This window comes from Acipenser ruthenus, chromosome 2 (genome assembly GCF_902713425.1).
Source record: "Acipenser ruthenus chromosome 2, fAciRut3.2 maternal haplotype, whole genome shotgun sequence".
NCBI lineage: Eukaryota > Metazoa > Chordata > Actinopteri > Acipenseriformes > Acipenseridae > Acipenser > Acipenser ruthenus.
Window position 1 is genome coordinate 60188767 of NC_081190.1, and position 15781 is coordinate 60204547.

Here is a 15781-nt window from a genome sequence, read left to right on the forward strand (position 1 = left end):
TGAAAAGAGCTTTGAAACAGAGTTTAGAGTTATAAGTGTAAAAAGTTGTTAGGATGGTAACAATGAAAAGAAACATTACAGGTATGTTTTTTAAACGCATGGGGACGTATAACGCTATAGTTTTTGGAAACCCACTACTTACTCTTTAACTTCTATGTGTTAACTCCCAACCAAAAAGAATGCCATTATAACATATGATTTTGTTCAGAAGAAACAAGCCATGCGTTACCTACAGTATTGGGGGTATTTAATGTATTCTTCCTGCTTCTGATACAGCATAACTTAAAACTGTTTAACTGGCTAAGCATGTGTGCACAGTGTAATTAGTATTGTATCACATTAGATTGTGTTTGATAGTGTAGTTTAAAGATGTGTGTGTAGTACAAAAGGTGATTATTATACAAGAAATATAACCCAAGTCTACTTAGTCCTATACTTTATACTCACTGAGCATTATACTCAAGGTTCTATATTTGAAACATTACTGTAATTTGAAAGTTGAGATCAAGCTGGGAGATTCAATAGTAATTGAAATCTCTATTAAATTCTTATGAGGATGGATTCCTCTCATGTTTTTATATGCATTACTAATCCCTTGAGCAACATAAAGGACCATACAGTGTTTATAGCCTGTGGGTTTAACATCAAATCATCCACTCCCCATTCTCGTATCACTTATCAACAACACCTTTACTGTTCAAAACATTTCATAACAGTTTTTCAAAGACCCCGCAGAGAGCAGGGAAAGTCAAATAGGAAATAGATACGGCCTCCAACAACTTCCTGAAGTTTCCGGCAATTTAGGCCAACCTCAATAATACATAGCTGCTTTGTTTAGTCACTGAATAAACATGTTTAAATACCTTCAACCATGCTTGCTTAGCCCTTTTAAAATATTTATAAGATTTTCGATTTAACAACAAAATGCCCACTAATGGTATAATTTAGTTTTGAAGATAAAAGACCTTTCCTGTTTGTGTTTAAGTACTTTTCCCTGTGGGCGTCTAGTCTCGTATGCCTTGATTCCATGTCCCACAGCATTTGGGTATCCAGTTAAGACTCTCTTAATCTTGGTACAAGTTTAAAAAAAACATGAACAGGGGGGGTTGTCTTCTAGAAATCATCGATCCAGTTTAAGTTGGGATTTAAGTGTCAGGGATGGTTTTTGCTGCATGGGCCTAAAATTTATAAAATTTAACAGACTGCACATGCAAAAATCTAGTTTTTTTCAGGTGGTGGTAAAACTTGCCAAAAAAGAGTTCAGTCAGATGTAAAACTATGCCCCCAGTTTTTCCCACAAGACAAAAATCTTCTCTGTCCCAGTGTAGATCTCAAAATTTAAAACATACCCTGTGCTTGATTCTTAAAGCTGAAAAGATTTGATCCTAAACTTCACATGCTTATCCAGGGGTGTGGAATTAAATAAATAAATTGTTGTCTAAGGACCAAAATGCTAGAAAAATCTACTTGTTGTCTTAAGTCTCTTTTATATGACCCCCTCACATGCTTAGTACAATCAGAAGTAAGCCAATATTCAGTATCTCTGCTGGGGCCGTACTCCTCAAATTCAGGCCCCTCAGTCTTAAAAATCATCAAATCTTGCAAAATGTCCAGATTTTAAGCCGTGTTCTTAAGGGGTTTTTGATAACATTCATAGAGGAAAACGCACGTTCTGTCTCATTTGTTGACACACTAAATGTAAACATCACCTCCACCAGCTTCAAGATGTTGCTCAGAGTGGGGCTCTTTGTTGACAGCAAGGTAGACTATGCAGACAGAACTGGCACGCTGTTGTGCATGAAGCTTTTCATATGTGCTTTAAGTCCACATAACTCCTCCACAATTGCTGCCTTCTCTTTGGTGAAAAGGACATCAAAATGGACTAGGATTTGTTAAATGTCAGATTTGTCATATGAGTTGAGCTCCTCTCTACTTTCTGGCCAATGTGTAGTCAAAAACCTGGAATCCCTGATCTGGCATGCAGTTGAAGTTGGAAAACCTTTCATCAATGTATTTGACTATTTTGCCATTAAGTCTGTCACTTGTTAAGCTGGCTGCTGGGGGACAAGAACCAGACAACTTCATCTCCCAGCCTTCCTTTGCACTGGGTGGTACAACTTAAGAAACTGCTGCATTTGTACACCTGGGTCATTATTCATTTCTACTAACCTCAAGGCACACCGCTGCACTGCAGGTTGTACATGTAGTAATAGTAGGTCATCAGACTGAAATAATTCTGAAAGATGGGATACTGGCTTTAGACTGTAGAGTGTATTGATGAAATTGACCCTGGTGTCTTCCTCAGAGAGGAACTTCCTTGCATTAGCTGCATACTCATCACTGCCAGTGCTAACCTGATCCAAATGCAAAACTACAACCTACAGGTTTTTTTTTTTTTTTTGCATGACATCCAAGGCCCTTGCTTTGCTTGAGATCCATCGCACCTGTTTAACATTACTGAAGTGGGCAAGAAGTTATTATAGGGCATGGTATAAAATGCTTTGCTGAAGAGAACACCACATCTTGTGTTACATTTTTTATATCTATGGGAGCACCAGTTTGGAGTAGAAATATAGACAGATAAAATGCCAGAATACCGTGCCCTATAAAACGGAATGCAAAATATTTTTCCTTACTAGGCTTCTCAATGTTAGATAGGCCATCAATTAAATTAAAATGATACTCCTTTTTCTGTATATTGATGCCAGTAAATGCGACCTGCCTTTATACCCCAGGCTAGCGCTTTCCGAGATGAAATGCACTGGCAACACAATTGCTTGCTTAATTTGTATAAATTTTAAATGTATAATGTGTATCTAGAAAAAAAGTGACACCGCTATTTGTTTCTACTTTAACAAATATTATGTTTAACCCTTTGCAGTCCATTTATTAAGTGCGTGTCAGGCGCGTCAGGTCCAATTTATTTTCACACGTGCAGTTAATTTTAGACGGGCTGTTTAAAAGTATTTTTTTCCACAGTCAAACGGGTTTAAAAGGCCCTGCATATCAACAAAGCACTCACTAGGCATCTCCAGCCCAGCCCCACCCTTTCGTTCGCTATAGCTTTCACATATGCTAAGAAATAAATAATAACACTGTGTAACACATTTTTTTTTTTTTTTTGTTCCTGGGTAGTAAGTGTTATTTCCTAATTGCTTATGCCTCAAAAGTATAGAAAATGGCTATTATTCCCCACAAACTTTGCGTTTGTGACCAGGACAGTGATATTTTGAAATTTACCTATTTTCCAGAACATTCCAGATAGATTCAGTGCTGAGTAAACTTGGAGTAACTTCTAGAACTTTCTAGAACTTTCCAGTAATATAAATACAGGGGCCTTAAGCCCACCAGTTCAGTTTAGTTCCAGCTGCCTAAGTGGATGCATATCTGCATTTTTCTGAGATGGCATCAAGGTCATAGGAGACTTCAAAATGGTAGCATTCCTGATGGGTCTCCAAGGCGGTTTTACCAAGTTTCCCTGCTATCTTTGCCTTTGGGACAGCAGGGACACGAAGGCGCACTACCACAGGCGGGACTGGCCACAGCGGACCGAGTTCTCTGTGGGGAGGAACAACATCAAGTGGGAGCCACTGGTGGACCCCCGGAAGGTGCTGATGCCACCACTGCACATCAAATTGGGCCTTATGAAACAATTTGTCAGAGCTCTAGATAAGGAGTCGACAGCCTTCAAGTACCTTCAAGACTTCTTCCCTAAGCTGTCAAAGCTGGTGTCTTCGTCGGACCACAGATAAAGAAGATCCTGGAGTGCAATGAATTCCCCAAGAAGCTCACTAGTAAAGAGAAAGCGGCTTGGAACAGCTTTGTCGCAGTGGTTCGGGGCTTCCTGGGCAATCACAAGGCCGAAAACTATGTGGAGCTGGTTGAGACTCTGGTGAAGAACTACGGCACAATGGGTTGTAGGATGTCCCTCAAAGTCCATATCCTTGATGCTCATCTTGATAAATTCAAGAACATGGGAGCGTACTTGGAGCAGCAAGGCGAGCGCTTCCACCAGGATATACTGGACTTTGAACGCTGCTACCAAGGGCAGTATAACGAGAACATGATGGGAGACTACATTTGGGGGCTGATTCGTGAAAGTGATTTACAGTATAATCGTAAATCTCGAAAAACTACTCACTTCTAAATCTTTTGTAGTCATTTTTGTATTACTTTAGTATAAATACATGTTAATTTGGATTCATATGTTGTTTTTTCTGACTTTATGTGAACGAAAAGACACAAATTCGCCTGTTTTCTCATTGGAAATAGGTAAATTTCAAAATATCACTGTCCTGGTCACAAAAGCATAGTTTGTGGGGAATAATAGCCATTTTCTACACTTTTGAGGCATAAGCAATTAGGAAATAACACTTACTACCCAGGAACAAAAATTGTGTTACATAGTGTAATAATAATAATAATAATAATAGTCATACATACAGATCAATCATCTCCTGATCACTCGTTTTATCACCAAACTGCTCAATAATGCAATCCAAGTCATTATTTTATTACTATAACATCTCAAAAAAGCTCTGCAAATGTCCGTGATATTCTCTGTGCGCTGATTCAGTGACAGCCAGCTTGTTTCCTTATGGCCGCCGTTATCTGATGCCAGGGGCAAGTATGACTATTCATGAGATGCGCCCTTTTCATGAGAGACAGCTTTTTCCGGAGAAAAAACGACTAGAAACCTGTTTTTTACGGTTTTTTGATGATGTCGGACAGGGTCCGACATTGGACCGGATAGGAATAATTGCAACGTCGGACCAGGTCCGACATAGGACCGCAAAGGGTTAATAATGAAATATCTTGAAATACCTGTTTTTAGACCGTGAAATATATATATTTTTTATAGTGAAAGAATACAGCCCTACCTATCAGGTTTTTAAACAGTTGTTTATGCTTGAGAAGCAGTCAGCAAGCAAGCTTGAAATAGATTTCTGCAAGCAACTGTACGTAGGAGGTCAGGTGAAAGGGGCACAATTCTGTATAATGTTCAGTCCTTCAGTCTGCGAACTACAAGAAGCCTGGCAACATTTTGAAGCTTGCACCTCATGCAACGCTGCTGTATTACCTGAATGATTTAAAAAAAAAAAAAATTATAATAAATAAATAAATAATATTAATAAATAATAATAATAAACCGTGGTGGGTGCCTGTGTCAGAGATGCAGACAGCTACAAACCTGAGTTCCGAAAAACCATGCATGCATAAAGGACGTGGGTACCATAGAGCCTTGTTTTTTAAAAGTTAGTGAAATGATGATGCGTAACTATGTAGCTTATTAAAAAAAAAGTGTCTGATTCATAAGATACGAAATACTGAAACATGGATTCTTTTTTGCTATATTCTCTGTCGGTTGCCAGCTGTAAAACATTTTTTTAATTTAATTCTTTTTTACACAAATCTTGTTGTCCAAGGCGTCGGGCGAGATGAATTCCACACCCCTGCTTACCTTTCATATACTGTTTGAACCTGAATGTTTTTTTTTTTTTGCTGGAATCATTTCCTAATCAATTGACAGCTCCCGTTTAGGCACATAGTGATGCTGAAAAGTTGTTATCAGCTTGTTCATCGGTGGCAGAACCTTGTACAGCTTGTTTATGCTGCAAACCGATTTCTATTAATTATCATTCGGTAACCTGGAGTGGCAAATAGAAATTGCTTTGACGACCTGTATGACCTATTGACAGCCTAATTCTCAAAAAAGCTTTAATTTCTGACAAGTCAGTAGGGGTCCACGTCTTGCTAATAGCTTTATTAGGCTTTCTGATAAATTGATTGGCATTCCTGTTCATATTTATCACTAAGGTTTCCCAAGTATCGTCACCCCACAAAATATTTTAAAAAATGACAGAGCATCAGATGATTCAGAGACACATGCAGGAATATTTCTACAACCAGTCATTTCGTTGAAAAAGTCAGAATGCTTACTGTCGCTCTTCCTCTGAGCTTGACCTGAAATCTACAACTCGATGCTTGACTTTTCACTAGTTAGTTCCAAGGCTAACATTTATTATTGTAAATTCACTATCAATATGAACCCTTATAACTCACTGTGTACATTTTCGTACCTGTCAAATCTTCTTTAATCACGCCTCAACTTGTCTCAGAAACACAAAAAAAACAAAAAAAAACGCCTGCAATCATAATTTAAAAAATAAATAAAAAAATAAAAGTTTTAAAAAATCAATTTTTTGTCAGTTTGCAATGACACATTCCCTCTCTGGCTGTTGATGTTAAGCTTTACAGAAAGGTTCTATCGCCCTGGCAACACATGATGCTTGCAAGCCGCTTTTATCGGCTTGTGGTGTATTTGTGCACATTTCAGCAAGCTGCTTTATCGGCTTCTGGTGTATTGGAGCCTGCATGAAGCTGATGTGTGTTCTCATTACAATGGTGACCAGGCCAAAAAGGCTCAGACTGCAGCAAAGGCAACATGCAATTAGCAGCTATCATAAAAAATAAAAAAGTACATACTTCACATTTTTAAACTCAAAGATTCAATTTGTTTTGTAAAGGGATAAATGGGCTTGCTGTAGGCGTCCATTTTATCCCATACCAACAAATACTTTATACTCAGGTTTTTTCATAACTTTTATCATTAGGTTCTCACATCAGTACCAGCAGAAATGGTATGGTACTCCCCAAAATTGGGTTTTGTGTCTTGTGCAAAGTTGTAAGGGGGGCTTGATTTAGGGTGGTATTTAATAATTTAGCACTAGAGGCTCTCTGGTGCTAAACTTTCACAACAGTTTAGCACCAATTTTCAAAACGATTTGCACGTCTGTCAAGGATGCTGGGTTCAGGATCAAAGGTTTCAGTGGTCATCTTACACCTACGTATTTAATTATGTATTCTGCTTGGAGATACATGTATAAAAACAGGTTATTCTATGACCTGAGGGACCATACAATACTTACTGAAAGTTTTGTTGAAAAGTTTGGGCAAATTTCAAGACATTGTTTCATTGCAGTGCCCATCTCAGTGAGGTCATACAAATAAACAATCAATCAGGCAGTTATGTTCAATCCCTTCCCTATCCAATGATATGCGTTAATAAGCTGTACTTTAAAGTATGGTGGCCCTGTAAGTCAAAGAAACTAAGTGCGTTTTTTAAAAAAAAAAATTTTTATCGTGTTTACCCGGTCAAGTGCCCAAAATGACACTTCAGTATGATCGGGTTTACACGACCACAGACCTTATAGGGTTAACCCTTTGCGGTCAATTTATTCAGCGCGTCACGGGCGCGTCCGGTCCAATTTATTTTCACACATGCAGTTTATTTTAGACACGCTGTTTAAAAGTGTTTTTTTTCACAGTAAAACAGCTTTAAAAGGCACTGCATATCAACAGGACACTCAGTACTGCATCTCTAGCCCCGCCCCTCCCCTTGTTCGCTGTATTTTTCACATACCTCTTCATAGTCGTGTATACTGATAAATCATTTCCTGATCACTCGTTTTATCACCAAACTCCTCAATAATGCAATCCAAGTCATTATTTTATTATTATAACATCTCAAAAAGCTCTGGAAATGTCAGTGATATTCTTTGAGCGCTGGATGTGGAAGCAGCTATCTTGTTTGTTTATGGCCGTGTTATCTCTGTGGTGCCGGGGCTATGTGTATTGCTCAGATACGCCCCTTTTTTTTATTTTTATTTTTTTTCAGCTGCTATTGGTCTCACTCGGCCATTGAATGTTTTTCTCGGCTTTTTCCGGAGAAAAACCAACTAGAGACCTGTGTTTTACCTGTGTCTTTTTGATGACATCGGACCGGAAAGGGAAAATTGTAATGTCGGACCGCAAAGGGTTAATGGCAGTGTCAGACAACAATGATTGTTTATGAGTGTTTAAGCAGGAGTCCCGATTTGCATACAATTTTTTTTACAAATAGTCTCGCATTCTCTGTTTCTTTCAATAGCCTTCCACCAAATTCCAGCCTTGGGGATTCAAAAGCAAAAAACAAAATACTACTTTGCTTTAGAAGTGTTGTTAAACACGTTCGCTTGACAGCACAATGGTATTTACAGAAGGATAACCGAGGGAAACAAAATGTAATTAAGCAAAATGTGGGTCGTGGGTTCAATCCCAGGTGGGGGACACTGCTGCTGTACCCTTGAGCAAGGTACTTTACCTAGATTGCTCCAGTAAAAACTGTATAAATGGGTAATTGTATGTAAAAATAATAATGTGATATTTTACTAATACATAAATAATAATAATAAATGTATTTTTTTTTAAACTTTAAACTTTAAACTTTAACGTTTAAATGTAGTGGCTCTCAAACATTGATCCCTCATCCGCACTCAGTTTGGAAAACAAAGCGTCGGTGAGCTTTCACAATGTCACTCGCGTAACTACATCCCTCTTCTCTGAATGGACAGCTAAATCAGGATCCCTGCTATCATTGTTTGCTTCAAGTGTCCATTAAAAGAAAATTCCACCGATTTCTCTCCATTTTGTTTTTATAAAAGTGATCGTACTAGCAGGGATGGACTTTTCAGGGAATTGGAACACTCTGGCCTTAAGTGAAATATGGGGACTAGTATTTAATTATGGTCAGCGATATTAAGCTCAGTTACTCGGAGATCATTGACAGATCCCAGAGACCATGAGACTCAATAGAAAATCGGGAGGTTAGGCAGGTGTGGGTCACAGACAGGTAATATGCAACTTCGCTGCCTATATGAAAAATGCTTTCCTGTTAAAAATATGCTGACGATACACATTTGCGTCTTAAAAACAATATGGAAGTCTGCTTTTTTATTTTTATTGGTGGGCATGCATACCAGTTATGTGAACCCCTGTTTATTGTATTCAGTTTTTCTACTTTTGTGTGTGTGTGGGTATGGTTGTACTAAGATGCGACTCATTTCTTATGGCAATTATTTAGAAGTGTTGGAAGAAAAGACAGTGAAAGTGATGCATCCAGTTATTAATATTTTAATCATGGGTGCTGTAGTATTGTACATTTCATTCTGGGTTGTGGAATGAAAAGTGCTGAGTAATCTCTCAGAGAAAAAGTGGAATTGTCTGAAATTGTTTCCGGGGGGAGGGGGGACGCGACTACTCCCTGTGTGTTTAAGAAGGTTGGAATGCAGAGAGACATTCCTTCCTACTAAATAATGTTCAAATGTCTGGATTAGAACTTTTTTTAAAAAATATTTTTTTCTGTTTATTTTAGGACTAAAAACATTCAAGTTCCATTTGTCTCCAGTTGTATTTTTATAGTTTTACTTTCAACTTGGATTTAGGTCGGTTCTGGGAGTAGTTTGTCTGTTTTAAGAAAAGTAGTAATTCCAGACCCAGAGGGAATAAGAGATTTCCACATACTGTGTATCAATGAAAGGATGGAATACTCATTTTGCTGTTGTGGTTGTTTATTTTGTGATATGGGAAAGTAGTTCCCCTTTGTTTTCGTTGTTGTACGTGCATGGATATCATTTCAGCTTCCACGTCTTAGTAGTGGATGTTGTCTTGTATGCTTCTCATTTTACATAATAAATACTAGTTATATAGAACAGTAATCATGTTTTTATACATGTACACGTGATTTGATGCTGCTTGTGATAATGAAAGTTTTTATCATAAATTATGATAATCATGATTATCAGCTGAATAAATAAAATATATACCATTTCTTATAACATGTCTTGTTATTGCTAACTTGGTTACAAAATAAATTTAAAAAAAAGTTTAAAAATAAAAAAAAAAGCTTTCCAGTTCATGCAAGTTCTAAATTAAAAAATATCAGCTGTTGAACAGTTTCCCATTCCAAACACAGATTGTATGTTACTGTAACCCTCGGTTGGGATATTCATGTCCAGCTCTTGCTAATTTATTTTTTAAACCAAAAAGTATGGTTGCAGCCTTTATAAAATAATGATTAATATGTGTATTTTATTTCAACTTTTTGTGCACAATACAGGATACCCAAATGTATCTTTATAACATAGTTATAAAGGACAAATACTCTAACAAATATCCGAATATTCAAACTAATATTTTTTGACATGTATTCGAATATAAAAATCAGATGCTCGCATTCGCTACAAATGACAAATACCTTTCACTTATTTACTGTCTCACAAGAAGTTGCGCGACAGTTTATAAAATGGCAAATGAAAAAGTGTTCCATGTGATGTGAGATTTAATTAATATATATATATATATATATATATATATATATATATCATTGTAACACGACTCGCACCACTCACAGTTCTTTGCCCCTTTAAAAATTGACCCAAACACAGGAAATTGATTTTTAACACAATGACGCACTATATTTTTAATAAACAAAACAAAACAGAAAATAAACACCTAGCTATTGTTTGAGCACTAACTAATATACAGACAGGAACCTAAACTAATCCGCAGGACGGCTAAGCCGTTTACCTGCCCAACAACAAAACACTCTGTTCTGTAAACTTATTTTTACTGTCCTTTTCACGACTGCTTGGAAGCAGAGCAGCCCTGAGCAAACAAACTGCCTCTCTTTTATACCCTGCACCTGGCTCTAATTTAATAATAATCACCAGGTGCAGCGGATAATTAAGCAATAAAACAATTAACAACACTAATTAAACAATAAAACAAACTAACAATGTCTTATGCAGGGAGGATTTTAACCCCCTCCCTGCTATGTTACTATATATATATATATATATATATATATATATATATATATATATATATATATATATATATATATATATATATATATATATAATGATTATATATAAATTAAAAAACACAGAATCAACACAGCAGCTCTTGAGACTCTATTTAAAAGTTTTCGACAGGAAAAAGTAAACAAACCCGATTATGCACGTGCATGCATAGCGATCTCTATGGAAAGCCATCTGGATCAAAAAAGCGGTGTGCTGCTTTAGAGCGAGCCAGACTCTCATGGAACAGAAAAATGGCAAGCACATGAAATGCCTCGCTTAAACGGGGCCCAACTTGCTTTTTTTATATAGATTGTATGTATTATATATTTTTTGTTGCGACTTTCTGTTATGTCTGTTAGTTATTTTCCATTTCATTTTACAATGCCATTTCCATGTTTGTTTTATTTGAAATGTTTGAAGTTAAATTTAAGTTTGTTTGCTTGTTCAGCTACAAAAAGGCACAAGTAAACCTCATCTTATTGCTTTATGAAAATGTGTCTATGGCCACTGTTTACTGTGAAGAAACAGCAATGGCAAGGAATGAAAAAAAGTAAAAATAAAATGTGGTGTCAACTTTATATACTATTTATTTCAGGAATAAACAAAACGTTTAACTTGAACTGCTATTTGGCATACTTTGTTTTGTAGTTAATTCACTGGGTTAAAGTAAGGCCTACACAACGTACTCCTGGGATATTTTTCTACTTTAATGTATTACATATTGTAATGTCTTGCTGTAAAATAAAGGCACACACACACAGGGGCCACACCCCCTGCCCCTGCTACTATGCTGTCTCTGCTTGCGTTCAGAGCAATATAATGGCTTTTATTACTACTTAAAAAGCAAACAAATATTCAAATGAATATTTAAGTTATGAGCGAATATCCGTACATGAAAATCCTGTGCTGTGACCTTTCAACTCTGGTTTGTTTATTTTGTTTTAAAGGTGCAGTGCAGTCTGTAGCCTACTCAAACAATCATTCACAATCTGATAGGGCCATAGTTACTATGGAAAACATATAGTAACCCATGTATGCATTCTGCACTATTTGCTAAAGTGTTTGGTACTGGTACTGGAAGCTGTAAAGTTGCTGGCAGCTCTAGTTGTTGTTGTTATTGAGGGAAATGATGGTTTCATTTTGAAAATGGTAATAAAAACGTATTTGCCACATTGATCAATATGTTTCATAAATATATTGGTTAAATAAGTAAATTTACGCCAGTCGCCCACAGATAAATATGAACATTTTATATTTAGAAGCCGACCATTTTACGCTACATGACCAGTGTGAAATACTCCACAAGATGTGCTGCTATTCTAAAAAAAAAAATTGTTAAGCTCGCTTGAACGTGAAGCACTTGCTGTGAAAGGACATTTACGCCTCACGCAGACAGTGCAGTGCTGCATATTGCTGGTGCTGTGGTGTAATATCAAGACCTACAGTATTATATATACAGTATACCTACAGTATAAAGTTCAAATATTTCTATTGAATAGCTTCAAAATCTTCCTCAAATGTTGTGTAGTTTAGTATTGTGATATTTTTGAAGTGGGTGGGAAGTTTAACCTTCCAAGTACTGTAAAATGTATGTGTGTGTGTGTGTGTGTGTGTGTGTGTGTGTGTGTGTGTGTGTTTACTGTCCAGTTTGGAGACTGGGCTATTAGGCTTCTTTCAATCTATCAATATTTATTTTATATAGTGCCTTTCATAGTGGACCACCATCACAAAGCGCTTTACAAGATAAAGCGCTTTGTCTATGCATGCTGTCTACAGGCCTCTTGCTGGATGTTAAATATATTTTAAATTGGATGCAATAAAGAGACCACACTTTCACAGATAAGCATTTGACAGAAAAGAGGAATGCAATTGATCACGCTAGAATAAATTAACAAAATGACTGACTTTCTATAATTAGATCTGCATTACAGCAATTCAGGTTACTCTTATGTTCATGATTTTTAATTAATATTTCCTGAAAAAAAAATATCAGAGCTGAAAGAGACAGCTTCTGTAAGTGTCATTAAAATATTCTTTTAAATTTAATGTAACTTGTAACATGCAGTATCTTTAGAGAAAAAGTAACAGGAGACAGTAAAGGTGTGTCTAAGATGGCCTGTTTTTTAAAGTAATAAAAACATTGGTGTAGTAAAGTTAATTCCAAGCTTTATTTTAAAGGAAGTGTATTGTAAATGTTTTAAGTGATCATTCTATTCCTAGGAAATGAACATATGTAGAAAACCACTGTAGAAACACTTAATTCAGAGAGGAGGGAAAGTATAGCTTTGCTACCCTTTAAATCAAGATGGATTTTTTTCAAGTTGCAGTTACCAGCATTTTGGGTGTTGCCTTTTTTTAAGCACCAGCTTTTACAGGAAAGATCTGTTTATGGTTTACGAAAGTGTGTAGGAAGCTTCAGTGGGCTAAATCACAGTGCTATTTTTTTATAGAGTCGTGGCTTACTATTCTTGTCCCGTCATATGCCCTATTGATGGGCTTCAGAAACACTCTGTTAAAGATTTTTCTTTGCACTTTGAGTTGTCGTTACAGTGACACCACCAGTTTAATGCAGTAGGTGTGTGGTATCTGTTTGTTTTATGTTGCCTTATTACTGTTTTGCCATAAGCAGGTATGATTTGTTTTCACATTTTGCAATAAAATATATAAACTCCTTGACTGACTTATTTGATCTCTACCAGGCCTAGAGGTTTCACACTCTTGAGCACAGTGGTTTTGTTTTGAATTATGTGCCTATAATAGGCTAGTTTCGATGTTGTAGTCTAAGACAATGTTGTGTATTGGGGACAGCCTTTAAAAGAAAATCTTTAGCTTTGCCATGCGTTTTGTGCAGTGGTACTCACTTGTGGCTTTTTCAGGCCATGCCTTTATGCAGCAGTGTTTTTAATGGCTTAATTCAACAACTGGATTCAATTAAACAATTATGGATGTGGTTTGGAATGGCTGGAAAGAGCAACAAGTGAGAAACGCTGACCCAGTGTTTTCATAGTCAAATCATTTGATTCATAAGAAATGAAACTTTAATGTTTCTTCAAAGCTTTTCCTTTTGTATTAGTGTTTCCCCATTGCTATTGGTAGTATTTATTAGTATTGCTATTTGGTTTTGTTATCAGTATTACATTACAGAAATGTTAACATTAGAAAACAAAAGAAATATGCATTGTTTTCAGTTTGAATGGCACAGGTGACAGGCCTGTCTGGCAGCTGCTGGCATCCCTTCTAATTATGTTTAATTGGACCTTTTAACACTGTAGAGTTTTCCTTTGATCCCATACCAAACGTAGCAGTATGTTCTGTCTTAACATTAGTTAAGTTTGATGTAAAGCAGGAAGTAATATCTTCTTGCTTTTGACAGTGTAACGGTTCCTTGTGATATTTAACATTTAATAACAAGAAAGTCTGCCGTGGCTCATTTGAAAAGCTACAAGATAGATCAAACCAAGCTGGTTTAAAGACGTTAGTTGTAACCTTTTCTCACAAGTAGCTTTAAAAATAATTGGTATGGTGTGAAATAACACCAAGGTGGTAAAAACTTGCTGTTAGGAAAAAGTTTTAGGATAAAAAAATACTGTTGTATCAATACCTAATCCTTTTTTTAAATATTTTTTGCAGGTCTGGTTACAACTACTTCACGGAAGCTAGATCGAGAACATCAAGCCGAACACATTCTTGAAGTAAGTGCATTTCTATTATTTGTTTAGAAGTTGCACTTTAGACAAAAGGATAAACCTTTTTTTTTATTTTTTTAAATACCTTTAAAAATGAATTGTACCTCCAAATGAATATGTTGCCATTAGTATATTATACTACGAAACGACGAAACACCGAGGATGGAAGGTGCCCACTTGAAGACCCCAGTGATGTACCCTACTTAGCTCAATCCAGACGGTTGTCATGCTGATGCGCTGGGGAGGCCGCGCTGTGGTTGATCCCCGGAGCCAGCATCGCAGCCGTTGTGTGTGCTGATGCGCCAGGGAGGCAAAATAAGCTGATCCCTGGAGCCAGCATTACACTTCAGCCATTAACACCAGACAGAAGGATATCTACATCATCATATGGAAGGAAACGTAAATGGATGGAGACACTTATGGATCACATTAGTTTACTGTAATGCTACGTCTTAGTTGGTGCTTATCTTGGCGAGAGCCGAGTTCAAATCAGCATGAAGTTTTAACATCTACTCTCGTGTAATGGAAATCATAATATTTGAATCCTTGGAATTGTGCGAATCAAGCAGCCTTCTAATAGTCTGTCATGACGGTTTGACATTCGTTTAAATACATATTTTATGTAATTTAACAGTGTTGCAAGTGTTTGGGTTATCCAGCGGATAACATAATTCCCAAAGGGTTGCCGTGTGTTTGGGAGGTTTGATAAGTTACAGAAATATTCCCGAGCTTGCAGAGGAAGTTGGGACTAGGGGCTCATTTGTATTTTCCTAATTGTCCATCTGATGAGTGAAGGAGCAGATTAATCTAATCTAATTTTTGATTTAAGTAAAAAATAGATTTAGAATGTTGTGTTAAGGCTGTAACTGTTATCATTGAGTTTTTAATGGTTCAGTGTAACGTTGCTAAATTGTAAACAAAGATAGGGAAAATAATCTAACCCTGTTCAGCATTAGTCACATAATGTGTGACATTTGTCAAAAATATACCCTTCTGGGTTTTTAAAAGCTTAATAAAATAAAACAGAATTTATTTAGGTTTAAAGCTTTGTTTCAAAGCTTTTGTGTATTTGACCCATGTGCTTGTGTGCTGTAACCATTGTAGGTACAAATATAATATTGGTAAAAAAAGAAGATATTTATGAAAAAAAGGTTATTTCTATGGATGTCCTTTTCTTTTCATAATGACGCTTCCATTTGGTTTTGCACCGTGACTGCGATATACAGTCGCACTGAAGTGTAATTTATGACAGTTTTAAAGTAGTTTTAAAAACGGATTTAAGATATAAACTCTGTTTGGTATACATTTAGTTGCTGACTAATTTTATGACACACAATGTTCTACATGAGCAAACTTTTATGTTTTTATTACTGAAAGTAGCTTGTTACATTAACCCCTACGTATTATATATTT

The 15781-nt window shown here is 36.4% G+C and overlaps 1 protein-coding gene across 8 annotated transcripts in view; it reads left to right on the forward strand.

The window, feature by feature from the left end:
* The window catches only part of LOC117408454 (protocadherin Fat 1), a 77220-nt gene that overhangs the window by 27862 nt on the left and 33577 nt on the right, over positions 1–15781 (forward strand). For all 8 annotated transcript variants that reach the window (XR_009308379.1, XM_034013450.3, XM_034013449.3 and 5 more), the window contains exon 4: positions 14313–14374. Coding sequence is in view for 7 of the 8 variants with exons in the window: in XM_034013450.3 (XP_033869341.3) it covers positions 14313–14374 (62 nt within the window). In the remaining variant the exon portion in view is untranslated. The remainder of the gene's footprint in view (positions 1–14312; positions 14375–15781) is intronic.